The sequence below is a fragment of the Genypterus blacodes genome, unplaced genomic scaffold, assembly GCF_046128005.1.
Source record: "Genypterus blacodes isolate CSIRO-AG114 ecotype Tasmania unplaced genomic scaffold, CSIRO-AGI_Gbla_v1 ptg000027l_1, whole genome shotgun sequence".
NCBI lineage: Eukaryota > Metazoa > Chordata > Actinopteri > Ophidiiformes > Ophidiidae > Genypterus > Genypterus blacodes.
The window spans coordinates 3,776,518-3,802,302 of NW_027466840.1; the positions used below are offsets into that span (position 1 = coordinate 3,776,518).

Here is a 25,785-nt window from a genome sequence, read left to right on the forward strand (position 1 = left end):
CTATTAGATGTGTCTGCTGGCTTGATTTTTGAGTGCGCTATTTATGGCAACGGCTGCACAATGCAACTTAACAAATAAAGGAAGTAGAGTGGCTACTCAAAATTTCTGGTTAATTTCCTGTTGGTATGAGGTGTAAGTTAATTGCTTATTCTACTATAAAGACCAGTATATGTATATCGCAGAGTTCATTTGTAGTATGTTCAATGGGTTTAACAGGTGCATGCTGGATCCTAGTGTGCACTCACAATTTGCCCTTCTTTCCATCCATCCATCATCCATCCTAGTTGGACCTCCATAGACTATCTAGCGAGGCATCCAGGACACAATATTTTGTTTCCCACCATGATGAATGTTGGATGGAATAGGATGGAATTGGCCAGGCCAGTCGCTGTCACAGGACACACAAATGTCATACCGCGTTGTCAGTTTTGTCAGAATATGACCGCGTAGTTCTAAATAAAGGCTACCTAACCCTCCCTCTATGCCCTCGCTCTAAACACAACACTGAAACCTCCTTGAGAACCGTTACGGCACAGTTTTGCTGTTTTGCTTTAGGTCCGTGGGCTTAGTGAACATCCTGATTGAATCCGGCTCATGCTCCTTTACAGGGGAATTCAGAAAGCACAAGGAGCTGGTGGAGACAGATCTGTTGTTTTGTTCCCCTGTAATATTGTGCTATTGATGTGAAAGCTTCTTTTCTACTGCTCTCCTGAGTCGTCCTCCGCTCGTAATTGGATTAATCAACATGTTGGCTTTGAAGTAACAGTAAAGGCACACGTGTGTGTGTGTGTGTGTGTGTGTGTGTGGGGGGGGGGGGTTGTTGTGTAAGATTATGCTTCATCTTAGCACCATGCAGAGAGAGAGTGAGAGATGTCATTATGCCTCTTTCTCACTGTCTACTGCGTGATAATCAAAAAATGAAAGAACTCCGAAAATTACGGAAACGTTGGACACACACTCCTGATTAAATCTCTCGGATGATGTCATTAGGAAAAAGAACACATTAAGGACCTCTCTGTAAGGGTTTTGCGGTTAGATCATTTTGCGCCAAACCTCGCAACAACTGAAAATACCTGAGAGGGAAAGAGAGAGAGAGAGAGAGAGAGAGAGAGAGAGAGAGGGAACGAGTGAGGTGATTCAGTCGGACTCATTTTAGGATGAGCGTTACAGAGACAAAGGGAGAACAGTGAAGCAACAGCTCTGTCTCTTCATCTTCCGCTGAAGTGCTGACCTGTGTGCGTGTGTGTGCCGATGAGCTTACATAAGAAATTCTATTCTTTACACGCCTCACCTCTGACACACACACACACACACACACGCACACACACGCACACACACACGCACACACACGCACACACACACACTCAGAGCGCTTGTCATTATGGAGTGAAGTGGGCCGATTTTGGCTGAGCCATTATCTTCTTACACAACCCACTACAGTGAAGAGAGAGTCTATGTGTGTGTGTGTGTGTGTGTGTGTGTGTGTGTGTGAGTGTGTGTGTGAGTGTGTGTGTGTGTGAGTGTGTGTGTGTGCTTATGTGCCATTTCAAGTCATTTCTAAAAATTGCACACTAATAAAGCTGTACACTCTGCTTCTCCGTCTTGCTCTTTATCAGCAGCTTGTTGACCTTCACTGTGATGTTTGTGTGTCTGAAACACAGAATCGATTAAATTGTTGTTGTTGTAAAAAGGAAGGAGACACACATGGACCCCGGGGCATACATTTGTTATGTTTTTTAATATATCATCACATCATTTCTCAGTGATATTATAAACATATTTCGCTGCATTACAACATTACAATAAAACATTTTACAAGGAGTCTCCAGTCTTTGCACTCAACAAGTCAAAACAGGGAAATCCAAGTAAAAAAATGTGCATATTTACAGGTTGCCGAGTGGCAGCACATGTGAGGATGCCGTTCAAAGGTTTTCAAGCCCTCGGTGCAAATACTGAGTTTGCCTCAGGCAGTATTGCACCTTGGGTTCAAAAACCTTAATACGGACCATACAGGACATACCATGTGTCCTTAATACAATTACAGAGATGTTATGATTATACTGGCAACCGTATCTAACACATCCATCTAGTAATAAATGCTAATCTAATAAAATGATGCACATGCTCATTTTGAATTCTATAGAGCTCGAAGCTCAAGTGTGACTGGAGTACCAAGATTTGAGCCTTATTCATCATCTCTTCAGTCATTGAGTGATGTAATTCTTCATTTGGGTTATAGTCTGTTTAACAATATCATTATCAACTTAAAATTCTTGATGAAGTTATCACCATTTTTGTTGTCTTTAGTTACCTCTTGCATTTGCAATGTCATTCTGTTTACTGTGCATCCAAACAACCAAGATCTTGACCACAAATCAGCTGCTGCCACCTAGTGGTTATATGATATACAACTAACTACATGTAGACAGCAAGAGGTTTATTAAAAATTGATTACAAATAGATACCAGCTGATTAATAAATAATGATGTTATATATTAACTGAAGACACAGTGATACCAAACACAATGTTTCTCATGTTGTTTTTAAGTATGAGGAAAGACATTATAACTATGAAGCACATCCAAAATTCCTCTACCTACCTTTGTATTACAAGGTTCTATCTGACAAAAGACCCATTTGAGAAACGGGGCTTTAAGGTTTTAATGATTACTTACAGCGTTTGACTTAGTATAAACAAAAATATTAAAGTGACTGTCAGAGTAACACACACAGTCTGGTGTTCAGATTGGTTGGTGTTGTACTGGGACCGCTCAGGGTCTGGTATGGCTCGGTGATGTCCCAAGCGTAGGGAGTCACAGCGTCTGGAGGAGCGGACACCGGGCTCTCACCTCCATCTATGAGAGTGTCTCTATTGCTATTTCTCCCAACAGCCTCGCCATCAAACTCTAAATGAAAGAGAATTGTTAAAGGTCAAAGTTTGTCATTATTTGCTTAGTCTAAGTAACAAATTCTAGTAAAGTAAATGTTTGGCTGTTTAGGGATCATTTCTTATCAGAGTCCATACCCTGCTGAAATCTACATGATCTAGTTATGTTGGCCACTATTCAGAACCCATGACCAAAGGTCAAATTTGGAACATAAATTAATGAGTTTGATACATCATCCACAACCATATATCGATCTCGCTCCCCACCCTACCCTCACTGTGAACTAAAATACTTGAACTCCTACAAAATGGACTGTAATTGTATAGTGCTTTTCTCCAAAGTGCTTTACAATGACCTCACATTCACCCACTCATACACTGGCATGCTAATGCCATCAGGCTCCTTGCCAACCTGTTCAGTGTCTTGCACAAGAACACTTTGACAGGCTCTCAAAGAGGAGAACGGAATTGAAGCAGGAATCTTCCAATTCCTGGATTTCCGCTCTGTGCTACGCCACCCCTTGACTTGGCAACATGTCAGCAACAAAAAAGAAAATCTGTGTAGAAACCCGCTACAGGGCTGCAAACCCATGCTCTCATTTACAAGACACCACAGCTGTCTAAATAAACTGTCACATTTAATTAATTCAAAATAGTCACATGTTGCTGCATAGGTTCTAATTTATGTCCATCACAGACAGCCTGAATAAATCACATCATTGTCTATTGTCACACAGACCAGCTGCTGGAACAGATGCTGCCTGGGTGTTAAACACAGGCAGTTGTGGGGGAGGAGAAGTGAACTTCATAATTAGTCACCAGGAGGCTTTTTTTCAGACAAATATTGGAATTTGCATGGGATGTTCGTGAGGGGTTCAGTGACACAAAACACAATTACTCAAGCACCCCCACTCTCCTGGAACTTCTGTGAGTCTCCTGCAAATGAGCAGTAACTCCTGAAGTGTGAAAACAGATGATGTGCCCAAAAGGAAGACAAAAAACTGATTGTAAATCTGCTGTGAAGCAAGCTTATCACTGGTGTTTGGACTCGAGCTGAATAAATCTTGTTATACTGAGCTAAATCTAATGAATCATCATCTGCTATACCTGCAAATTCATCACTACCCAGGGTGGCTTTATCTATCCGCAAAAACAAAGACTGGCTTTAAGTTTCAGGCCTGCATATATAGCAAAGATATCTCAGAGAACTCTCCTAGCAGCTACACATATCTATGCTTGAAGTAGGCCCTAGGACCTGAGTCATTTCAGACTGAACCAACCAATACTGTTAGTAAAGCAACTATTTGTAAACTCATGACATCATTCCTTTTTCATTTAATTTACCCTTTGTCGTCTCGCTGTGAAGGTCCTTGTAAAGAAACGTAGTCCCTCCATCTGCTGTTCCCATGATGCTCTCTTCTGACACCAACAGGTTACTTAGCAGGAAGTAGGTGGTCATCTGACCTTTACCTTTCACTTCAATCTGCCCACGGTCCTGTAGGTCAAAGCCACCATCCTTCAACACACTGAAGAGAGAGACGGAGAGAGAAAAAGAGTGTTCACTACCTATCCTCTTCTATAGAGATTTATGAGTTCCTACATTACACAGAAAATATGCAAGGGGTTAGATTTGGTGTTCAAGAGAAATGATTAGTGGTCTAGATTTACTGCTACCCAAAGTGCAGTGATTACATATCTGGTGGCTGCTCGCCATGGTCATGGCTATGAACACGGTTCAGCACTTGACAATCACTGCCCTCATGCCTTTATGTCTTCCCAAACATGAAAAAGGCTTTAGCTGGAATGTGTTTGGCCTCATATGGGTGTGAAGGAGAACAAGAAAGTGTGCTGAGTTGGAAGGAGGTTGTTCAAAAATAAATGACATGAACACCTCAGATTTAGTTATTTGTATGCTAAGCTCAGTACTTGTCAATCAACCACTGTCTCATCAGCTACAACTGAAGACCCTGAGCATATACAGTATATTGCTTAGTTACTGGTCTTCACTTCTCACACACACAATTCCATGTGTTAGCATCCGCTCAGGCTGAAACACACACACACACCTGTACGTGGAGCCGCTGAGGTGAATGTGGTCTGGGACTCCGTGACTCTCCATTCTGGAGGCAGTGTTGACCGTGTCTCCGAACAGGCAGTAGCGAGGCATCTTCTGCCCCACCACCCCAGCTAACACTGGCCCCGTGTGGAGACCCACACGTATCTGGAACAATCGCACATCACATGCATGAAATTTATACCTTACACCTTTATTTAGCTCTGTCTTGACATAAATATCCTGAAAATCTTGAAATTTTGTATTGCTTTAGCTTTTCAATGATGTGTGTATTTTCAGTAGCACTGTTGTTTAGATTTGAACTGAAGCTTATTCTCTTTTTATAAGTCAAGTTAGGGTAAGTTTCCTGTCCCTACTTTGTTTGTTATTTTGTTATTATGAACAGCTTTACCATTATGTTCGAACCCAGAAATAGCATGATGTTTGTGAACCAGTGTAATTTTGGTACAAATTCCCACATCTATGCACAGATATGCGCATCAGAGCTAACCTGAAACCACTGAATTCTCACCTGTATGGGTTCGCCTGTAACTGGGTTTGTGACGTCTTTGGCTGCTATTCGCATCCCCAAAGCAAAGTTTGCCACTCTGTGGGCATGGCTTTCTGTTGGGACCGGCACGCCACCCACCACCATGTATGCGTCGCCTATAGTCTCAACCTGAAGCAAAACGACAAACCCAAACCCAAAAAGTCAATAACAGTGCAATGTGACTTAAGTCTAAAGCGTAATACTCTTTGCATCTATCAAAGCGATTGTGACCAAACAAACACACAACACACATTTCTAAGAATAAAACTGAAATCATGGTGCTTGATAAGTAATGTGATAACCTGGTTTAGGATGAGACAACTCACTCTGTTACAGCTTGTTAGTGTTGTTGGAGTGTGTATTGTGCCGACAATGATTTGAACTGCATTGGATATCAGTAGGTAGTTTATGATTTTATATAACTCTCCCTTAAAATTAACCCTTTTTTTTGATAGACTGTGTCTGCTCCATGGGCTCCCAAACCCACTGGTAAGCCCATCATAAAGGGCCACAATCCACCATGTTTCCAATCGAATATGTTTGGTGACTCAAGATTGTAAGGTTAAGGTACTGCAGAAGGACAAATAATGTGTATTTGAAGAGTGGAGTTAGTGCAAAAATAATGCATCACATACTTTAAGGTATGGTAGGGTACCAGTGCTAGTTCAGGAGCCACTCCATTTTACGTAACACATGGTTGATGCATGCAGCTGTTGCTGGGGGAGTTCCAACTACCAATATCATTACCTTGTAGACGTCATGTATGCTGGTGAGTCGGTCAAACTTGGAGTACATGGAGTTGAGCATGTGAACGATTTGGATGGGCTCACAGGCAGTGCAAATAGTGGTGAAGGTTACTACGTCGCTGAACAAAATTGTGCACACCTCAAACTCTCCTGAAAGACATTATGAATTTGACAGAGAAACAAGCAGATTCGCGGAACAGAAAGCGAGAATAATGATGGTCAGTCTGACCTGCCTCAACGCTCTTCCCATCTTTGAGCTCATTGGCAATGTGGCGTGGCAACATGGCATACAGCAGAGTCTCTGTCTTCTCCTTTTCAGCCTCTAAGTGGCGTGACAGGATTCTTAGTTCTTCCTACATATAGATTACAGACACATGCACAGGGCAGATGTTGAATTGCATGGTGGGATCTGGATAGCTGATCCAGTTGTCCACACATATCCAAATGTATAGCATACACATTCCAACCTAACAGCACAGAGCTGCCAAGTGGACAGCGTGTTACTTGACTAAACATTTTTGCTTAACAACTGCGTAGCCACTTCACAGTGTTCACTGGTTGCCACAACTTAAGTAGTCTTATTTGGCCTCCATTTGAACTACACTGAACTACCTACTTTTTTCCTCTCTAGTTGGTTGGTGAGTTCCATCTCAGCCAGGCGTTGCTGGTTGAGCAGAACCAGGTCTCTGGTGACATCATGCTGGGCCAGGTCTGCCAGGTGGAGACCCACATCCTGGAGTTCCTGTAGGCTTCGCAGCTTCGGGGAACACATGTACAACATACAGCCCAGAGACTCCATCCACAACATCTGACCTACATAGAAACAGAAATAGTCTCAGGAGCAAGCACATATCAGAAACCCTGTGACAGACTGGCAACCGCTCGAGGACTGTTTCTCATTTCATGCAGCCTTGAAAGTGCACAGCCTTTGTAGGCTGCTTCTTAGGGCAGAAGCTTTGGTCAATGTGCAAAGACTTACCAGAATGATTAATGTTTGCTTTTAATTGCACCCTAAACTCCCAAAAGAGGCAGTTAGGTTGAATTATTCATTGTTATGAATTTCAAAGGTTCAAAAATTCTGTCAACTGGTACATACAGATTTACAGTATGTCACCTCGTCTTATCGCTCTGTAGACTCTGATTTCTTATGAAAATGGAACAGAAATTGTTTGGCTTTTGTAATTACACTTAAATGGACTGTAGTTATACAGTATATAGCACTTTTTATCCGAAGATCCAAAGTGCTTTAGATACACCTTACATTCACCTATTCATACAGGCATGCAGGGCCAACTTGCACATTGGGAGCAGTTAGGGGTTCAGTGTCCTGCTCAACAACACTACAACATGCTCCCTAGGGGGCGGTTCTTCAAACCGGAGAAAAGTAAGAGACTCTACCTCAAAGTAAAAATGTGGTATGTTTGCAAACTGGACAGTGGACATAAGAACACACCTCGTAGTTTGAGTGAAGTGTGTTTCTCTTTGTGGGTCTTCAACACAAACTGACTGTTGATGAATTTCCTGATGCTCTCAATGGTAAATGTCACCTGAAGGACAAAGATGGCAGTTGCACGTTATTGGTTTCACGTACATCTGCTTTCCACTTTTGTCCATTCCACAAGTATTCAACAAGAGGCTTCATTACATTACATTACATTAGGGTCATTTAGCAGACGCTTTTATCCAAAGCGACTTACAATAAGTGTGTTCAACAAAGGTAGATAAAAGAACTTCAGGACTTCATAACATCATACTTTACTAACTAAGCAAGATTCACTTGTTTTGCAGAATTGCAATACTTGAAAACTCAATAAATATTGTATCTGCAACTAAATATTGTTGAAAAGATCTGTTGTTGTGATTGTTATCATAGTATGAGTATTTAATCTTCCTCACTTATTCTAGTCTGATGTGCTGTAAATTCTTCAGTGTGTTGTACCTGTGGGTGAACAATGGTGAAGTGCTGGTCCAGTCTACCAATTCTGCCCCTGAGATAAGGAACAAATTTCTGAATGTTCACACCTGCCTGCTTCACCATCAGCTAAGAGAGGAAGAATAACAGAAAGCTGGAGATTTAATAAGGTCATAATCAGTTGGCTGAATGCAACTTATAACCACCAATACAAAAGAATCCCAGGAATGTTGATCAATAAAGAAATAAAAGTAAAAATGTGTAGAATCTCACATCTTCATCAAACACAATATGGAAAGGGAAAGCATTGCAAAAAGCATTCTCTTCAATCCATAGCTTGGCAGGGTAGTATGGGCTGAAGGTGCACTGGAAGCATCCTGTGGGGAATAGTTAAACACAGTTATTACCAGACTTGCAAGAAAGTATGATGGGGTCCAAGCACCCAGGCGCAAGTGACAGAGTGAGTGAGTAGACTGGACATAAGGAACACACTTCGGGTGTCATTGTCTCCCATTAACACTTGATTGCACCGGCTCGTTGCAGAGACACAAGCTCAGGTCTGCCACTAATTCACAAATTGGGGGTTGTATTTTTTATGCAATTTATAGTTGGTTTTATGCCAGTCGTATCATTTTATTTATTTATGTATGTATTAATCCCCCTACACCTTGAATGCCGGTACGTGAAATAATTGTCTTACATGAAACAGGTCCGTGGCCAAAAATAGTTTGGGGTCCGCTGTGCTAGAGAATACACCTCTCTAAACTCTAGCTGTAACCATAAGTGTGACGCTTGTGCTTCTCAGCCAAAAAACCTTAAACTGAATTTCTTAAGGTCCCTTGTTTTGTGATAAAAGTCAAGTTCTGACCTCAGATTTCAGATCATAGCTTGAGTAACACCAACAAGGGCCTGTGTAGCTCAGACGGCAGAGCATCAGACTTTTAATCTGAGGGTCCAGGGTTCAAGTCCCTGTTCAGGCGTCTGTTTATGCTCTGTTGCTACCTGTTGGCTTTCTGCATTCCTGCTGCTCCTTTGGACTTAGCGGCTATTCTGTCACGACTTCCTTCCCGTGAGAAATTCCAACCCCGCCTATAACCCTTCCCCTAGATGTCATGCCTTTCCTTTTCAGCCAAAAAACCGTAGGAGAGCTTTAGACTAAACATCTTAAGGTCCATGGTTTTGTGATAAATGTCAAGTTCTGACCTCAGATTTCAGAACATACCTTGAGTGACACCAACAAGGGCCTATGTAGCTCAGACGGTAGAGTATCAGACTTTTAATCTGAGGGTCCAGGGTTCAAGTCCCTGTTCAGGCGTATGTTTATGCTCCGTTGCTACCTGTTGGCATATTTTGGAGTTAACCGCTATTCTGTCACAACTTCTGTCCACTGAGAAATTCCAACCCCCCCCTAACCCTTACCCTAGATGTGATGCCTTTGCTTTTCAGCCAAAAAAACTTGGTTGGGGAGCTTTAGACTGAACATCTTAAGGTCCCTTGTTTTGTGATAAATGTCAAGTTCTGACCTCAGATTTCAGAACATACTACCTTGATTAACACCAACAAGGGCCTGTGTAGCTCAGATGGTAGAGCATCAGACTTTTAATCTGAGGGTCCAGGGTTCAAGTCCCTGTTCAGGCATCTGTTTATGCTCTGTTGCTACCTGTTGGCTTTCTGCATTCCTGCTGCTCCTTTGGACTTAGCGGCTATTCTGTCACGACTTCCTTCCCGTGAGAAATTCCAACCCCGCCTATAACCCTTCCCCTAGATGTCATGCCTTTCCTTTTCAGCCAAAAAACCGTAGGAGAGCTTTAGACTAAACATCTTAAGGTCCATGGTTTTGTGATAAATGTCAAGTTCTGACCTCAGATTTCAGAACATACCTTGAGTGACACCAACAAGGGCCTATGTAGCTCAGACGGTAGAGTATCAGACTTTTAATCTGAGGGTCCAGGGTTCAAGTCCCTGTTCAGGCGTCTGTTTATGCTCCGTTGCTACCTGTTGGCATATTTTGGAGTTTACCGCTATTCTGTCACAACTTCTGTCCACTGAGAAATTCCAATCCCCCCCTAACCGTTACCCTAGATGTCATGCCTTTGCTTTTCAGCCAAAAAACCTTGGTTGGGGAGCTTTAGACTAAACATCTTAAGGTCCATGGTTTTGTGATAAATGTCAAGTTCTGACCTCAGATTTCAGAACATACCTTGATTAACACCAACAAGGGCCTGTGTAGCTCAGACGGTAGAGCATCAGACTTTTAATCTGAGGGTCCAGGGTTCAAGTCCCTGTTCAGGCGTCTGTTTATGCTCCGTTGCTACCTGTTGGCATATTTTGGAGTTAGCCACTATTCTGTCACAACTTCTGTCCACTGAGGAATTCCAATCCCCCCTAACCCTTACCCTAGATGTGATGCCTTTGCTTTTCAGCCAAAAAAACTTGGTTGGGGAGCTTTAGACTGAACATCTTAAGGTCCCTTGTTTTGTGATAAATGTCAAGTTCTGACCTCAGATTTCAGAGCATACTACCTTGATTAACACCAACAAGGGCCTGTGTAGCTCAGATGGTAGAGCATCAGACTTTAAATCTGAGGGTCCAGGGTTCAAGTCCCTGTTGAGGCGTCTGTTTATACTCTGTTGCTACCTGTTGGCTTTCTGCATTCCTGCTGCTCCTTTGGACTTAGCGGCCATTCTGTCACGGCTTCCGTCCCCTGAGAAATTCCAACCCCACCTACAACCCTTACCCTAGATGTGATGCCTTTGCTTTTCAGCCAAAAAACCTTGTTTGGGGAGCTTTAGACTAAACATCTTAAGGTCCATGGTTTTGTGATAAATGTCAAGTTCTGACCTCAGATTTCAGAACATACCTTGAGTGACACCAACAAGGACTATGTAGCTCAGAGGGTAGAGCATCAGACTTTTCATCTGAGGGTCCAGGGTTCAAGTCCCTGTTCAGGCATCTGTTTATTCTCTGTTGCTACCTGTTGGCATATTTTGGAATTAACCGCTATTCTGTCACAACTTCTGTCCACTGAGGAATTCCAATCCCCCCCTAACCCTTACCCTAAATGTGATGCCTTTGCTTTTCAGCCAAAAAACCTTGGTTGGGGAGCTTAAGACTAAACATCTTAAGGTCCATGGTTTTGTGATAAATGTCAAGTTCTGACCTCAGATTTCAGAACATACCTTGATTAACACCAACAAGGGCCTGTGTAGCTCAGACGGTAGAGCGTCAGACTTTTAATCTGAGGGTCCAGGGTTCAAGTCCCTGTTCAGGTGTCTCTTTATGCTCATTGCTACCTGTTGGCATATTTTGGAGTTAACCACTATTCTGTCACAACTTCTGTCCACTGAGAAATTCCAACCCCCCCCCCCCCCCCCCCCTAACTCTTACCCTAGATGTGATGCCTTTGCTTTTCAGCCAAAAAACCTTGGTTGGGGAGCTTAGGCTAAACATCTTAAGGTCCATGGTTTTGTGATAAATGTCAAGTTATGACCTCAGATTTCAGAACATACCTTGATTAACACCAACAAGGGCCTGTGTAGCTCAGACGGTAGAGCATCAGACTTTTAATCTGTGGGTCCAGGGTTCAAGAACCTGTTCAGGCGTCTGTTTATGCTCTGTTGCTACCTGTTGGCGTTCTGCATTCCTGCTGCTCCTTTGGACATAGCAGCTATTCTGTCACGACTTCCGTCCCCTGAGAAATTCTAACCCCCCCTATAACCCATACCCTAGATGTGATGCCTTTGCTTTTCAGCCAAAAAACCTTGGTTGGGCGGCTTTAGACTGAATATCTTAAGGTCCCTCCTCTTATGACAAATGTCAAGTTCTGACCTCAGATTTCAGAACATACCTTGAGTAACACCAACAAGGGCTTCAGTAGCTCAGACGGTAGAGCATCAGACTTTTAATCTGAGGGTCCAGGGTTCAAGTCCCTGTTCAGGTGTATTTATGCTCCGTTGCTACCTGTTGGCATATTCTCGAGTTAACCGCTATTCTCTCACAACTTCAGTCCCCTGAGAAATTCCAACCCTGCCTATAACCCTTACCCTAGATGTGATGCCTTTGCTTTTCAGCCAAAAAACCTTGGTTGGGGGAGCTTTAGACTGAACATCTTAAGGTCCCTGGTTTTGTGACAAATGTCAAGTTCTGACCTCAGATTTTAGAACATACCTTGAACAGCAACAGCAAGGTCCTGTGTAGCTCAGACGGTAGAGCATCAGACTTTTAATCTGAGGGTCCAGGGTTCAAGTCCCTGTTCAGGTGTCTCTTTATGCTCGTTGCTACCTGTTGGCATATTTTTGAGTTAACCACTATTCTGTCACAACTTCTGTCCACTGAGAAATTCCAATCCCCCCCTAACCCTTACCCTAGTTGTGATGCCTTTGCTTTTCAGCCAAAAAACCTTGGTTGGGGAGCTTTAAACTGAACATCTTAAGGTCCATGGTTTTGTGATAAATGTCAAGTTCTGACCTCAGATTTCAGAACATACCTTGATTAACACCAACAAGGGCCTGTGTAGCTCAGACGGTAGAGCATCAGACTTTTAATCTGAGGGTCCAGGGTTCAAGTCCCTGTTCAGGTGTCTGTTTATGCTCTGTTGCTACCTGTTGGCGTTCTACATTCCTGCTGCTCCTTTGGACTTAGCGGCTATTCTGACACGACTTCCGTCCCCTGAGAAGTTCCAACCCCGCCTTTAACCCTTACCCTAGATGTGATGCCTTTGCTTTTCAGCCAAAAAACCTTGGTTTGGGACATCAAGACTTAACATCTTAAGGTCCCTGCTCTTCTGACAAATGTCAAGTTCTGACCTCAGATTTCAGAACATACCTTGAGTGACACCAACAAGGGCTTCTGTAGCTCAGACGGTAGAGCATCAGACTTTTTATCTGAGGGTCCAGGGTTCAAGTCCTTGTTCAGGTGTGTTTATGCTACGTTGCTACCTGTTGGCATATTCCCAAGTTAACCGCTGTTCTGTCACAACTTCTGTCCCCTGAGAAATTCCAACCCCGCCTATAACCCTTACCCTAGATGTGATGCCTTTGCTTTTCAGCCAAAAAACCTTGGTTCAGGAGCTTTAGACTAAACATCTTAAGGTCCATGGTTTTGTGATAGATGTCAAGTTCTGACCTCAGATTTCCGATCATAGCTTGAGTAACACCAACAAGGGCCTGTGTAGCTCAGACGGTAGAGCATCAGACTTTTAATCTGAGGGTCCAGGTTTCAAGTCCCTGTTCAGGCGTCTGTTTATGCTCGTTGCTACCTGTTGGCATATTTTGGAGTTAACCGCTTTTCTATCACATCTTCTGTCCACTGGGAATTCCAACCCCCCCTCCCCACCCTCTAACTCTTACCCTAGATGTGATGCCTTTGCTTTTCAGCCAAAAAACCTTGGTTGGGGAGCTTTAAACTGAACATCTTAAGGTCAATGGTTTTGTGATAAATGTCAAGTTCTGACCTCAGATTTCAGAACATACCTTGATATACACCAACAAGGGCCTGTGTAGCTCAGACGGTAGACCTTTGGACTCAGCAGCTATTCTGTCACGACTTCCGTCCCCTGAGAAATTCCAAACCCTCCTATAACCCTTACCCTAGATGTGATGCCTTTGCTTTTCAGCCAAAAAACCTTGGTTTGGGGAGCTCAAGACTTAACATCTTAAGGTCCCTGCTCTTGAGACAAATGTCAAGTTCTGACCTCAGATTTCAGAACATACCTTGAGTAACACCAACAAGGGCCTGTGTAGCTCAGACGGTAGAGCATCAGACTTTTAATCTGAGGGTCCAGGGTTCAAGTCCCTGTTCAGGCATATGTTGATTCTCTGTTGCTACCTGTTGGCATATTTTGGAATTAACCGCTATTCTGTCACAACTTCCGTCCCCTGAGGAATTCCAACCCCCCCTATAACCCTTACCCTAGATGTGATGCCTTTGCTTTTCAGCCAAAAAACCTTGGTTTGGGAGCTTTAGACTGAACACCTTAAGGTCCCTGCTCTTATCACAAATGTCAAGTTCTGACCTCAGATTTCAGAACATACCTTTAGTAACACCAACAAGGGCCTGTGTAACTCAGACGGTAGAGCATCAGACTTTTAATCTGAGGGTCCAGGGTTCAAGTCCCTGTTCAGGTGTCTGTTTATGCTCTGTTGCTACCTGTTGGCATTCTGCATTCCTGCTGCTCCTTTGGACTTAGCAGCTATTCTGTCACAACTTCTCTCCCCTGAGAAATTCCAACCCCCCCTATAACCCTTACCCTAGATGTGATGCCTTTGCTTTTCAGCCAAAAAACCTTGGTTTGGGACCTCAAGACTTAACATCTTAAGGTCCCTGCTCTTGTGACAAATGTCAAGTTCTGACCTCAGATTTCAGAACATACCTTGAGTAACACCAACAAGGGCCTGAGTAGCTCAGACGGTAGAGCATCAGACTTTTAATCTGAGGGTCCAGGGTTCAAGTCCCTGTTCAGGCACCTGTTTATTCTCCGTTGCTACCTGTTGGCATATTTTGGAATTAACCGCTATTCTGTCACAACTTCTGTCCACTGAGAAATTCCAATGCCCCCCTAACCCTTACCCTAGATGTGATGCCTTTGCTTTTCAGCCAAAAAACCTTGGTTGGGGAGCTTTAGACTGAATATCTTAAGGTCCCTGCTCTTATGACAAATGTCAAGTTCTGCCCTCAGATTTCAGAACATACCTTGAGTGACACCAACAAGGGCTTTTGTAGCTCAGACGGTAGAGCATCAGACTTTTTATCTGAGGGTCCAGGGTTCAAGTCCCTGTTCAGGTGTGTTTATGCTCCGTTGCTACCTGTTGGCATATTCTCGAGTTAACCGCTGTTCTGTCACAACTTCTGTCCCCTGAGAAATTCCAACCCCGCCTATAACCCTTACCCTAGATGTGATGCCTTTGCTTTTCAGCCAAAAAACCTTGGTTGGGGGAGCTTTAGACTGAACATCTTAAGGTCCCTGGTTTTGTGACAAATGTCAAGTTCTGACCTCAGATTTCAGAACATACCTTGAACAACACCAACAAGGGCCTGTGTAGCTCAGACGGTAGAGCATCAGACTTTTAATCTGAGGGTCCAGGGTTCAAGTCCCTGTTCAGGCGGCTGTTTACACTCTGTTGGTATTTTCCCGCTGCACCTTTGGCGTTAACCGCTATTCTGTCAAAACTTCTGTCCACTGAGAAATTCCAACCCCACCCCCTCTAACTCTTACCCTAGATGTGATGCCTTTGCTTTTCAGCCAAAAAACCTTGGTTCAGGATCCTTAGACTAAACATCTTAAGGTCCATGGTTTTGTGATAGATGTCAAGTTCTGACCTCAGATTTCCGATCATAGCTTGAGTAACACCAACAAGGGCCTGTGTAGCTCAGACGGTAGAGCATCAGACTTTTAATCTGAGGGTCCAGGTTTCAAGTCCCTGTTCAGGCGTCTGTTTATGCTCGTTGCTACCTGTTGGCATATTTTGGAGTTAACCGCTTTTCTATCACATCTTCTGTCCACTGGGAATTCCAACCCCCCCCCCACCCTCTAACTCTTACCCTAGATGTGATGCCTTTGCTTTTCAGCCAAAAAACCTTGGTTGGGGAGCTTTAAACTGAACATCTTAAGGTCAATGGTTTTTTGATAAATGTCAAGTTCTGACCTCAGATTTCAGAACATACCTTGATATACACCAACAAGGGCCTGTGTAGCTCAGACGGTAGACCTTTGGACTCAGCAGCTATTCTGTCACGACTTCCGTCCCCTGAGAAATTCCAAACCCTCCTATAACCCTTACCCTAGATGTGATGCCTTTGCTTTTCAGCCAAAAAACCTTGGTTTGGGGAGCTCAAGACTTAACATCTTAAGGTCCCTGCTCTTGAGACAAATGTCAAGTTCTGACCTCAGATTTCAGAACATACCTTGAGTAACACCAACAAGGGCCTGTGTAGCTCAGACGGTAGAGCATCAGACTTTTAATCTGAGGGTCCAGGGTTCAAGTCCCTGTTCAGGCATATGTTGATTCTCTGTTGCTACCTGTTGGCATATTTTGGAATTAACCGCTATTCTGTCACAACTTCCGTCCCCTGAGGAATTCCAACCCCCCCTTAACCCTTACCCTAGATGTGATGCCTTTGCTTATCAGCCAAAAAACCTTGGTTTGGGAGCTTTAGACTGAACATCTTAAGGTCCCTGCTTTTATCACAAATGTCAAGTTCTGACCTCAGATTTCAGAACATACCTTGAGTGACCCCAACAAGGGCCTGTGTAGCTCAGACGGTAGAGCATCAGACTTTTAATCTGAGGGTCCAGGGTTCAAGTCCCTGTTCAGGCGTCTGTTTATGCTCTGTTGCTACCTGTTGGCGTTCTGCATTCCTGCTGCTCCTTTGGACTTAGCAGCTATTCTGTCACGACTTCCGTCCCCTGAGAAATTCCAACCCCCCCTTTAACCCTTACCCTAGATGTGATGCCTTTGCTTTTCAGCCAAAAAACCTTGGTTGGAGAGCTTAAGACTGAACATCTTAAGGTCCATGGTTTTGTGATAAATGTTAAGTTCTGTCCTCAGATTTCAGAACATACCTTGAGTGACACCAACAAGTGCCTGTGTAGCTCAGACGGTAGAGCATCAGAATCTGAGGGTCCAGGGTTCAAGTCCCTGTTCAGGCGCTCATTTATGCTCTGTTGGCATTGTTTGGAGTTAACCGCTATTCTGTCACAACTTCTGTCCCCTGAGAAATTCCAACCCCGCCTATAACCCTTACCCTAGATGTGATGCCTTTGCTTATCAGCCAAAAAACCTTGGTTTGGGAGCTTTAGACTGAACATCTTAAGGTCCCTGCTCTTATCACAAATGTCAAGTTCTGACCTCAGATTTCAGAACATACCTTGAGTGACACCAACAAGGGCCTGTGTAGCTCAGACGGTAGAGCATCAGATTTTTAATCTGAGGGTCCAGGGTTCAAGTCCCTGTTCAGGGCTCTGTTGCTACCTTTTGGCATTCTGCATTCCTGCTGCTCCTTTGGACTTAGCAGCTATTCTGTCACAACTTCTGTCCCCTGAGAAATTCCACCCCCCCCCCCTATAACCCTTACCCTAGATGTGATGCCTTTGCTTTTCAGCCAAAAAACCTTGGTTTGGGAGCTTTAGACTGAACACCTTAAGGTCCCTGCTCTTATCACAAATGTCAAGTTCTGACCTCAGATTTCAGAACATACCTTTAGTAACACCAACAAGGGCCTGTGTAGCTCAGACGGTAGAGCATCAGACTTTTAATCTGAGGGTCCAGGGTTCAAGTCCCTGTTCAGGCGTCTGTTTATGCTCTGTTGCTACCTGTTGGCATTCTGCATTCCTGCTGCTCCTTTGGACTTAGCAGCTATTCTGTCACAACTTCTGTCCCCTGAGAAATTCCAACCCACCCTATAACCCTTACCCTAGATGTGATGCCTTTGCTTTTCAGCCAAAAAACCTTGGTTTGGGAGCTTTAGACTGAACACCTTAAGGTCCTTGCTCTTATCACAAATATCAAGTTCTGTCCTCAGATTTCAGAACATACCTTGAGTGGCCCCAACAAGGGCCTGTGTAGCTCAGACGGTAGAGCATCAGACTTTTAATCCGAGGGTCCAGGGTTCAAGTCCCTGTTCAGGCGTCTGTTTATGCTCTGTTGCTACCTGTTGGCGTTCTGCATTCCTGCTGCTCCCTTGGACTTAGCAGCTATTCTGTCACGACTTCCATCCCCTGAGAAATTCCAACCCCCCCTTTAACCCTTACCCTAGATGTGATGCCTTTGCTTTTCAGCCAAAAAACCTTGGTTGGAGAGCTTAAGACTGAACATCTTAAGGTCCATGGTTTTGTGATAAATGTTAAGTTCTGTCCTCAGATTTCAGAACATACCTTGAGTGACACCAACAAGTGCCTGTGTAGCTCAGACGGTAGAGCATCAGAATCTGAGGGTCCAGTGTTCAAGTCCCTGTTCAGGCGCTCGTTTATGCTCTGTTGGCATTGTTTGGAGTTAACCGCTATTCTGTCACAACTTCTGTCCCCTGAGAAATTCCAACCCCGCCTTTATCCCTTACCCTAGATGTGATGCCTTTGCTTATCAGCCAAAAAACCTTGGTTTGGGAGCTTTAGACTGAACATCTTAAGGTCCCTGCTCTTATCACAAATGTCAAGTTCTGACCTCAGATTTCAGAACATACCTTGAGTGACCCCAACAAGGGCCTGTGTAGCTCAGACGGTAGAGCATCAGACTTTTAATCTGAGGGTCCAGGGTTCAAGTCCCTGTTCAGCCGCTGTTTATTCTCTGTTGCTACCTGTTGGCATTCCTGCTGCTCCTTTGGACTTAGCAGCTATTCTGTCACAACTTCTGTCCCCTGAGAAATTCCAACCCCCCCTATAACCCTTACCCTAGATGTCATGCCTTTGCTTTTCAGCCAAAAAACCTTGGTTTGGGAGCTTTAGACTGAACACCTTAAGGTCCCTGCTCTTATCACAAATGTCAAGTTCTGACCTCAGATTTCAGAACATACCTTTAGTAACACCAACAAGGGCCTGTGTAGCTCAGACGGTAGAGCATCAGACTTTTAATCTGAGGGTCCAGGGTTCAAGTACCTGTTCAGGCGTCTGTTTATGCTCTGTTGCTACCTGTTGGCATTCTGCATTCCTGCTGCTCCTTTGGACTTAGCAGCTATTCTGTCACAACTTCTGTCCCCTGAGAAATTCCACCCCCCCCTATAACCCTTACCCTAGATGTGATGCCTTTGCTTTTCAGCCAAAAAACCTTGGTTTGGGAGCTTTAGACTGAACACCTTAAGGTCCCTGCTCTTATCACACATATCAAGTTCTGTCCTCAGATTTCAGAACATACCTTGAGTGGCCCCAACAAGGGCCTGTGTAGCTCAGACGGTAGAGCATCAGACTTTTAATCTGAGGGTCCAGGGTTCAAGTCCCTGTTCAGGCGTCTGTTTATGCTCTGTTGCTACCTGTTGGCATTCCTGCTGCTCCTTTGGACTTAGCAGCTATTCTGTCACAACTTCTGTCCCCTGAGAAATTCCAACCCCTCCTATAACCCTTACCCTAGATGTCATGCCTTTGCTTTTCAGCCAAAAAACCTTGGTTTGGGAGCTTTAGACTGAACATCTTAAGGTCCCTGCTCTTATCACAAATGTCAAGTTCTGACCTCAGATTTCAGAACATACCTTGAGTGACCCCAACAAGGGCCTGTGTAGCTCAGATGGTAGAGCATCAGACTTTTAATCTGAGGGTCCAGGGTTCAAGTCCCTGTTCAGGCGTCTGTTTATGCTCTGTTGCTACCTGTTGGCGTTCTGCATTCCTGCTGCTCCCTTGGACTTAGCAGCTATTCTGTCACGACTTCCATCCCCTGAGAAATTCCAACCCCCCCTTTAACCCTTACCCTAGATGTGATGCCTTTGCTTTTCAGCCAAAAAACCTTGGTTGGAGAGTTTAAGACTGAACATCTTAAGGTCCATGGTTTTGTGATAAATGTTAAGTTCTGTCCTCAGGTTTCAGAACATACCTTGAGTGACACCAACAAGTGCCTGTGTAGCTCAGATGGTAGAGCATCAGAATCTGAGGGTCCAGGGTTCAAGTCCCTGTTCAGGCGCTCGTTTATGCTCTGTTGGCATTGTTTGGAGTTAACCGCTATTCTGTCACAACTTCTGTCCCCTGAGAAATTCCAACCCCCCCTATAACCCTTACCCTAGATGTCATGCCTTTGCTTTTCAGCCAAAAAACCTTGGTTTGGGAGCTTTAGACTGAACATCTTAAGGTCCCTGCTCTTATCACAAATGTCAAGTTCTGACCTCAGATTTCAGAACATACCTTGAGTGACCCCAACCAGGGCCTGTGTAGCTCAGACGGTAGAGCATCAGACTTTTAATCTGAGGGTCCAGGGTTCAAGTCCCTGTTCAGGCGTCTGTTTATGCTCTGTTGCTACCTGTTGGCGTTCTGCATTCCTGCTGCTCCCTTGGACTTAGCAGCTATTCTGTCACGACTTCCATCCCCTGAGAAATTCCAACCCCCCCTTTAACCCTTACCCTAGATGTGATGCCTTTGCTTTTCAGCCAATAAACCTTGGTTGGAGAGCTTAAGACTGAACATCTTAAGGTCCATGGTTTTGTGATAAATGTTAAGTTCTGTCCTCAGATTTCAGAACATACCTTGAGTGACACCAACAAGTGCCTGTGTAGCTCAGATGGTAGAGCATCAGAATCTGAGGGTCCAGGGTTCAAGTCCCTGTTCAGGCGCTCGTTTATGCTCTGTTGGCATTGTTTGGAGTTAACCGCTATTCTGTCACAACTTCTGTCCCCTGAGAAATTCCAACCCCGCCTATAACCCTTACCCTAGATGTGATGCCTTTGCTTATCAGCCATAAAACCTTGGTTTGGGAGCTTTAGACTGAACATCTTAAGGTCCCTGCTCTTATCACAAATGTCAAGTTCTGACCTCAGATTTCAGAACATACCTTGAGTGACACCAACAAGGGCCTGTGTAGCTCAGACGGTAGAGCATCAGATTTTTAATCTGAGGGTCCAGGGTTCAAGTCCCTGTTCAGGGCTCTGTTGCTACCTTTTGGCATTCTGCATTCCTGCTGCTCCTTTGGACTTAGCAGCTATTCTGTCACAACTTCTGTCCCCTGAGAAATTCCACCCCCCCCCCCTATAACCCTTACCCTAGATGTGATGCCTTTGCTTTTCAGCCAAAAAACCTTGGTTTGGGAGCTTTAGACTGAACACCTTAAGGTCCCTGCTCTTATCACAAATGTCAAGTTCTGACCTCAGATTTCAGAACATACCTTTAGTAACACCAACAAGGGCCTGTGTAGCTCAGACGGTAGAGCATCAGACTTTTAATCTGAGGGTCCAGGGTTCAAGTCCCTGTTCAGGCGTCTGTTTATGCTCTGTTGCTACCTGTTGGCATTCTGCATTCCTGCTGCTCCTTTGGACTTAGCAGCTATTCTGTCACAACTTCTGTCCCCTGAGAAATTCCAACCCACCCTATAACCCTTACCCTAGAAGTGATGCCTTTGCTTTTCAGCCAAAAAACCTTGGTTTGGGAGCTTTAGACTGAACACCTTAAGGTCCTTGCTCTTATCACAAATATCAAGTTCTGTCCTCAGATTTCAGAACATACCTTGAGTGGCCCCAACAAGGGCCTGTGTAGCTCAGACGGTAGAGCATCAGACTTTTAATCTGAGGGTCCAGGGTTCAAGTCCCTGTTCAGGCGTCTGTTTATGCTCTGTTGCTACCTGTTGGCGTTCTGCATTCCTGCTGCTCCCTTGGACTTAGCAGCTATTCTGTCACGACTTCCATCCCCTGAGAAATTCCAACCCCCCCTTTAACCCTTACCCTAGATGTGATGCCTTTGCTTTTCAGCCAAAAAACCTTGGTTGGAGAGCTTAAGACTGAACATCTTAAGGTCCATGGTTTTGTGATAAATGTTAAGTTCTGTCCTCAGATTTCAGAACATACCTTGAGTGACACCAACAAGTGCCTGTGTAGCTCAGACGGTAGAGCATCAGAATCTGAGGGTCCAGTGTTCAAGTCCCTGTTCAGGCGCTCGTTTATGCTCTGTTGGCATTGTTTGGAGTTAACCGCTATTCTGTCACAACTTCTGTCCCCTGAGAAATTCCAACCCCGCCTTTATCCCTTACCCTAGATGTGATGCCTTTGCTTATCAGCCAAAAAACCTTGGTTTGGGAGCTTTAGACTGAACATCTTAAGGTCCCTGCTCTTATCACAAATGTCAAGTTCTGACCTCAGATTTCAGAACATACCTTGAGTGACCCCAACAAGGGCCTGTGTAGCTCAGACGGTAGAGCATCAGACTTTTAATCTGAGGGTCCAGGGTTCAAGTCCCTGTTCAGGCGTCTGTTTATTCTCTGTTGCTACCTGTTGGCATTCCTGCTGCTCCTTTGGACTTAGCAGCTATTCTGTCACAACTTCTGTCCCCTGAGAAATTCCAACCCCCCCTATAACCCTTACCCTAGATGTCATGCCTTTGCTTTTCAGCCAAAAAACCTTGGTTTGGGAGCTTTAGACTGAACACCTTAAGGTCCCTGCTCTTATCACAAATGTCAAGTTCTGACCTCAGATTTCAGAACATACCTTTAGTAACACCAACAAGGGCCTGTGTAGCTCAGACGGTAGAGCATCAGACTTTTAATCTGAGGGTCCAGGGTTCAAGTACCTGTTCAGGCGTCTGTTTATGCTCTGTTGCTACCTGTTGGCATTCTGCATTCCTGCTGCTCCTTTGGACTTAGCAGCTATTCTGTCACAACTTCTGTCCCCTGAGAAATTCCACCCCCCCCTATAACCCTTACCCTAGATGTGATGCCTTTGCTTTTCAGCCAAAAAACCTTGGTTTGGGAGCTTTAGACTGAACACCTTAAGGTCCCTGCTCTTATCACACATATCAAGTTCTGTCCTCAGATTTCAGAACATACCTTGAGTGGCCCCAACAAGGGCCTGTGTAGCTCAGACGGTAGAGCATCAGACTTTTAATCTGAGGGTCCAGGGTTCAAGTCCCTGTTCAGGCGTCTGTTTATGCTCTGTTGCTACCTGTTGGCATTCCTGCTGCTCCTTTGGACTTAGCAGCTATTCTGTCACAACTTCTGTCCCCTGAGAAATTCCAACCCCTCCTATAACCCTTACCCTAGATGTCATGCCTTTGCTTATCAGCCAAAAAACCTTGGTTTGGGAGCTTTAGACTGAACATCTTAAGGTCCCTGCTCTTATCACAAATGTCAAGTTCTGACCTCAGATTTCAGAACATACCTTGAGTGACCCCAACAAGGGCCTGTGTAGCTCAGACGGTAGAGCATCAGACTTTTAATCTGAGGGTCCAGGGTTCAAGTCCCTGTTCAGGCGTCTGTTTATGCTCTGTTGCTACCTGTTGGCATTCTGCATTCCTGCTGCTCCTTTGGACTTAGCAGCTATTCTGTCACAACTTCTGTCCCCTGAGAAATTCCAACCCCCCCTATAACCCTTACCCTAGATGTGATGCCTTTGCTTTTCAGCCAAAAAACCTTGGTTTGGGAGCTTTAGACTGAACACCTTAAGGTCCCTGCTCTTATCACAAATATCAAGTTCTGTCCTCAGATTTCAGAACATACCTTGAGTGGCCCCAACAAGGGCCTGTGTAGCTCAGACGGTAGAGCATCAGACTTTTAATCTGAGGGTCCAGGGTTCAAGTCCCTGTTCAGGTGTCTGTTTATGCTCTGTTGCTACCTGTTGGCGTTCTGCATTCCTGCTGCTCCCTTGGACTTAGCAGCTATTCTGTCACGACTTCCATCCCCTGAGAAATTCCAACCCCCCCTTTAACCCTTACCCTAGATGTGATGCCTTTGCTTTTCAGCCAAAAAACCTTGGTTGGAGAGCTTAAGACTGAACATCTTAAGGTCCATGGTTTTGTGATAAATGTTAAGTTCTGTCCTCAGATTTCAGAACATACCTTGAGTGACACCAACAAGTGCCTGTGTAGCTCAGACGGTAGAGGCTCAGAATCTGAGGGTCCATGGTTCAAGTCCCTGTTCAGGCGCTCGTTTATGCTCTGTTGGCATTGTTTGGAGTTAACTGCTATTCTGTCACAACTTCCGTCCCCTGAGAAATTCCAACCCCGCCTATAACCCTTACCCTAGATGTGATGCCTTTGCTTATCAGCCAAAAAAACTTGGTTTGGGAGCTTTAGACTGAACATCTTAAGGTCCCTGCTCTTATCACAAATGTCAAGTTCTGACCTCAGATTTCAGAACATACCTTGAGTGACCCCAACAAGGGCCTTTGTAGCTCAGACGGTAGAGCATCAGACTTTTAATCTGAGGGTCCAGGGTTCAAGTCCCTGTTCAGGCGTCTGTTTATGCTCTGTTGCTACCTGTTGGCATTCCTGCTGCTCCTTTGGACTTAGCAGCTATTCTGTCACAACTTCTGTCCCCTGAGAAATTCCAACCCCCCCTATAACCCTTACCCTAGATGTCATGCCTTTGCTTTTCAGCCAAAAAACCTTGGTTTGGGAGCTTTAGACTGAACATCTTAAGGTCCCTGCTCTTATCACAAATGTCAAGTTCTGACCTCAGATTTCAGAACATACCTTGAGTGACCCCAACAAGGGCCTGTGTAGCTCAGACGGTAGAGCATCAGACTTTTAATCTGAGGGTCCAGGGTTCAAGTCCCTGTTCAGGCATCTGTTTATGCTCTGTTGCTACCTGTTGGCGTTCTGCATTCCTGCTGCTCCCTTGGACTTAGCAGCTATTCTGTCACGACTTCCATCCCCTGAGAAATTCCAACCCCCCCTTTAACCCTTACCCTAGATGTGATGCCTTTGCTTTTCAGCCAAAAAACCTTGGTTGGAGAGCTTAAGACTGAACATCTTAAGGTCCATGGTTTTGTGATAAATGTTAAGTTCTGTCCTCAGATTTCAGAACATACCTTGAGTGACACCAACAAGTGCCTGTGTAGCTCAGACGGTAGAGCATCAGAATCTGAGGGTCCAGGGTTCAAGTCCCTGTTCAGGCGCTCGTTTATGCTCTGTTGGCATTGTTTGGAGTTAACCGCTATTCTGTCACAACTTCTGTCCCCTGAGAAATTCCAACCCCGCCTATAACCCTTACCCTAGATGTGATGCCTTTGCTTATCAGCCAAAAAACCTTGGTTTGGGAACTTTAGACTGAACATCTTAAGGTCCCTGCTCTTATCACAAATGTCAAGTTCTGACCTCAGATTTCAGAACATACCTTGAGTGACCCCAACAAGGGCCTGTGTAGCTCAGACGGTAGAGCATCAGACTTTTAATCTGAGGGTCCAGGGTTCAAGTCCCTGTTCAGGCGTCTGTTTATGCTCTGTTGCTACCTGTTGGCATTCCTGCTGCTCCTTTGGACTTAGCAGCTATTCTGTCACAACTTCTGTCCCCTGAGAAATTCCAACCCCCCCTATAACCCTTACCCTAGATGTCATGCCTTTGCTTTTCAGCCAAAAAACCTTGGTTTGGGAGCTTTAGACTGAACATCTTAAGGTCCCTGCTCTTATCACAAATGTCAAGTTCTGACCTCAGATTTCAGAACATACCTTGAGTGACCCCAACAAGGGCCTGTGTAGCTCAGACGGTAGAGCATCAGACTTTTAATCTGAGGGTCCAGGGTTCAAGTCCCTGTTCAGGCGTCTGTTTATGCTCTGTTGCTACCTGTTGGCGTTCTGCATTCCTGCTGCTCCCTTGGACTTAGCAGCTATTCTGTCACGACTTCCATCCCCTGAGAAATTCCAACCCCCCCTTTAACCCTTACCCTAGATGTGATGCCTTTGCTTTTCAGCCAAAAAACCTTGGTTGGAGAGCTTAAGACTGAACATCTTAAGGTCCATGGTTTTGTGATAAATGTTAAGTTCTGTCCTCAGATTTCAGAACATACCTTGAGTGACACCAACAAGGGCCTGTGTAGCTCAGACGGTAGAGCATCAGACTTTTAATCTGAGGGTCCAGGTTTCAAGTCCCTGTTCAGGCGTCTGTTTATGCTCGTTGCTACCTGTTGGCATATTTTGGAGTTAACCGCTTTTCTATCACATCTTCTGTCCACTGGGAATTCCAACCCCCCCCCCACCCTCTAACTCTTACCCTAGATGTGATGCCTTTGCTTTTCAGCCAAAAAACCT

At 44.6% G+C, this 25,785-nt stretch overlaps 1 protein-coding gene and 40 non-coding genes across 41 annotated transcripts in view; 40 read left to right on the forward strand and 1 right to left on the reverse strand.

Moving 5' to 3' along the window:
- Positions 1 to 2,715: 2,715 nt before the first annotated feature.
- The window catches only part of LOC142993095 (guanylate cyclase soluble subunit beta-2-like), a 38,039-nt gene continuing 14,969 nt past the window's right edge, over positions 2,716 to 25,785 (reverse strand). The window contains exons 8-17 of the mRNA XM_076143726.1: positions 8,422 to 8,525; positions 8,176 to 8,277; positions 7,690 to 7,783; positions 6,853 to 7,049; positions 6,466 to 6,589; positions 6,223 to 6,386; positions 5,473 to 5,619; positions 4,954 to 5,108; positions 4,232 to 4,413; positions 2,716 to 2,906 (exon numbers count right to left, since the gene is read on the reverse strand). Coding sequence (XP_075999841.1) covers positions 2,716 to 2,906; positions 4,232 to 4,413; positions 4,954 to 5,108; positions 5,473 to 5,619; positions 6,223 to 6,386; positions 6,466 to 6,589; positions 6,853 to 7,049; positions 7,690 to 7,783; positions 8,176 to 8,277; positions 8,422 to 8,525 — 1,460 coding nt within the window. The remainder of the gene's footprint in view (positions 2,907 to 4,231; positions 4,414 to 4,953; positions 5,109 to 5,472; positions 5,620 to 6,222; positions 6,387 to 6,465; positions 6,590 to 6,852; positions 7,050 to 7,689; positions 7,784 to 8,175; positions 8,278 to 8,421; positions 8,526 to 25,785) is intronic.
- trnak-uuu (transfer RNA lysine (anticodon UUU)) lies at positions 9,056 to 9,128 on the forward strand. The gene has a single exon. It is a non-coding gene; the product is annotated as a tRNA-Lys (tRNA).
- On the forward strand, positions 9,391 to 9,463 carry trnak-uuu (transfer RNA lysine (anticodon UUU)). Its single transcript has one exon. It is a non-coding gene; the product is annotated as a tRNA-Lys (tRNA).
- trnak-uuu (transfer RNA lysine (anticodon UUU)) lies at positions 9,714 to 9,786 on the forward strand. The gene has a single exon. It is a non-coding gene; the product is annotated as a tRNA-Lys (tRNA).
- On the forward strand, positions 10,049 to 10,121 carry trnak-uuu (transfer RNA lysine (anticodon UUU)). The gene has a single exon. It is a non-coding gene; the product is annotated as a tRNA-Lys (tRNA).
- On the forward strand, positions 10,369 to 10,441 carry trnak-uuu (transfer RNA lysine (anticodon UUU)). Its single transcript has one exon. It is a non-coding gene; the product is annotated as a tRNA-Lys (tRNA).
- On the forward strand, positions 11,028 to 11,100 carry trnak-uuu (transfer RNA lysine (anticodon UUU)). The gene has a single exon. It is a non-coding gene; the product is annotated as a tRNA-Lys (tRNA).
- trnak-uuu (transfer RNA lysine (anticodon UUU)) lies at positions 11,348 to 11,420 on the forward strand. Its single transcript has one exon. It is a non-coding gene; the product is annotated as a tRNA-Lys (tRNA).
- On the forward strand, positions 11,678 to 11,750 carry trnak-uuu (transfer RNA lysine (anticodon UUU)). Its single transcript has one exon. It is a non-coding gene; the product is annotated as a tRNA-Lys (tRNA).
- trnak-uuu (transfer RNA lysine (anticodon UUU)) lies at positions 12,016 to 12,088 on the forward strand. The gene has a single exon. It is a non-coding gene; the product is annotated as a tRNA-Lys (tRNA).
- On the forward strand, positions 12,336 to 12,408 carry trnak-uuu (transfer RNA lysine (anticodon UUU)). The gene has a single exon. It is a non-coding gene; the product is annotated as a tRNA-Lys (tRNA).
- On the forward strand, positions 12,655 to 12,727 carry trnak-uuu (transfer RNA lysine (anticodon UUU)). The gene has a single exon. It is a non-coding gene; the product is annotated as a tRNA-Lys (tRNA).
- On the forward strand, positions 13,312 to 13,384 carry trnak-uuu (transfer RNA lysine (anticodon UUU)). The gene has a single exon. It is a non-coding gene; the product is annotated as a tRNA-Lys (tRNA).
- On the forward strand, positions 13,880 to 13,952 carry trnak-uuu (transfer RNA lysine (anticodon UUU)). The gene has a single exon. It is a non-coding gene; the product is annotated as a tRNA-Lys (tRNA).
- Positions 14,201 to 14,273, forward strand: trnak-uuu (transfer RNA lysine (anticodon UUU)). Its single transcript has one exon. It is a non-coding gene; the product is annotated as a tRNA-Lys (tRNA).
- On the forward strand, positions 14,539 to 14,611 carry trnak-uuu (transfer RNA lysine (anticodon UUU)). The gene has a single exon. It is a non-coding gene; the product is annotated as a tRNA-Lys (tRNA).
- Positions 15,179 to 15,251, forward strand: trnak-uuu (transfer RNA lysine (anticodon UUU)). The gene has a single exon. It is a non-coding gene; the product is annotated as a tRNA-Lys (tRNA).
- Positions 15,505 to 15,577, forward strand: trnak-uuu (transfer RNA lysine (anticodon UUU)). Its single transcript has one exon. It is a non-coding gene; the product is annotated as a tRNA-Lys (tRNA).
- Positions 16,071 to 16,143, forward strand: trnak-uuu (transfer RNA lysine (anticodon UUU)). The gene has a single exon. It is a non-coding gene; the product is annotated as a tRNA-Lys (tRNA).
- Positions 16,391 to 16,463, forward strand: trnak-uuu (transfer RNA lysine (anticodon UUU)). Its single transcript has one exon. It is a non-coding gene; the product is annotated as a tRNA-Lys (tRNA).
- trnak-uuu (transfer RNA lysine (anticodon UUU)) lies at positions 17,034 to 17,107 on the forward strand. Its single transcript has one exon. It is a non-coding gene; the product is annotated as a tRNA-Lys (tRNA).
- Positions 17,364 to 17,436, forward strand: trnak-uuu (transfer RNA lysine (anticodon UUU)). Its single transcript has one exon. It is a non-coding gene; the product is annotated as a tRNA-Lys (tRNA).
- On the forward strand, positions 17,702 to 17,774 carry trnak-uuu (transfer RNA lysine (anticodon UUU)). The gene has a single exon. It is a non-coding gene; the product is annotated as a tRNA-Lys (tRNA).
- Positions 18,344 to 18,417, forward strand: trnak-uuu (transfer RNA lysine (anticodon UUU)). The gene has a single exon. It is a non-coding gene; the product is annotated as a tRNA-Lys (tRNA).
- trnak-uuu (transfer RNA lysine (anticodon UUU)) lies at positions 18,675 to 18,747 on the forward strand. The gene has a single exon. It is a non-coding gene; the product is annotated as a tRNA-Lys (tRNA).
- Positions 19,013 to 19,085, forward strand: trnak-uuu (transfer RNA lysine (anticodon UUU)). The gene has a single exon. It is a non-coding gene; the product is annotated as a tRNA-Lys (tRNA).
- trnak-uuu (transfer RNA lysine (anticodon UUU)) lies at positions 19,344 to 19,416 on the forward strand. The gene has a single exon. It is a non-coding gene; the product is annotated as a tRNA-Lys (tRNA).
- trnak-uuu (transfer RNA lysine (anticodon UUU)) lies at positions 19,987 to 20,059 on the forward strand. Its single transcript has one exon. It is a non-coding gene; the product is annotated as a tRNA-Lys (tRNA).
- On the forward strand, positions 20,630 to 20,703 carry trnak-uuu (transfer RNA lysine (anticodon UUU)). Its single transcript has one exon. It is a non-coding gene; the product is annotated as a tRNA-Lys (tRNA).
- trnak-uuu (transfer RNA lysine (anticodon UUU)) lies at positions 20,960 to 21,032 on the forward strand. The gene has a single exon. It is a non-coding gene; the product is annotated as a tRNA-Lys (tRNA).
- trnak-uuu (transfer RNA lysine (anticodon UUU)) lies at positions 21,298 to 21,370 on the forward strand. Its single transcript has one exon. It is a non-coding gene; the product is annotated as a tRNA-Lys (tRNA).
- trnak-uuu (transfer RNA lysine (anticodon UUU)) lies at positions 21,941 to 22,013 on the forward strand. Its single transcript has one exon. It is a non-coding gene; the product is annotated as a tRNA-Lys (tRNA).
- Positions 22,272 to 22,344, forward strand: trnak-uuu (transfer RNA lysine (anticodon UUU)). Its single transcript has one exon. It is a non-coding gene; the product is annotated as a tRNA-Lys (tRNA).
- trnak-uuu (transfer RNA lysine (anticodon UUU)) lies at positions 22,610 to 22,682 on the forward strand. The gene has a single exon. It is a non-coding gene; the product is annotated as a tRNA-Lys (tRNA).
- On the forward strand, positions 22,941 to 23,013 carry trnak-uuu (transfer RNA lysine (anticodon UUU)). The gene has a single exon. It is a non-coding gene; the product is annotated as a tRNA-Lys (tRNA).
- trnak-uuu (transfer RNA lysine (anticodon UUU)) lies at positions 23,279 to 23,351 on the forward strand. The gene has a single exon. It is a non-coding gene; the product is annotated as a tRNA-Lys (tRNA).
- trnak-uuu (transfer RNA lysine (anticodon UUU)) lies at positions 23,922 to 23,994 on the forward strand. The gene has a single exon. It is a non-coding gene; the product is annotated as a tRNA-Lys (tRNA).
- Positions 24,253 to 24,325, forward strand: trnak-uuu (transfer RNA lysine (anticodon UUU)). The gene has a single exon. It is a non-coding gene; the product is annotated as a tRNA-Lys (tRNA).
- trnak-uuu (transfer RNA lysine (anticodon UUU)) lies at positions 24,896 to 24,968 on the forward strand. Its single transcript has one exon. It is a non-coding gene; the product is annotated as a tRNA-Lys (tRNA).
- Positions 25,227 to 25,299, forward strand: trnak-uuu (transfer RNA lysine (anticodon UUU)). The gene has a single exon. It is a non-coding gene; the product is annotated as a tRNA-Lys (tRNA).
- On the forward strand, positions 25,565 to 25,637 carry trnak-uuu (transfer RNA lysine (anticodon UUU)). The gene has a single exon. It is a non-coding gene; the product is annotated as a tRNA-Lys (tRNA).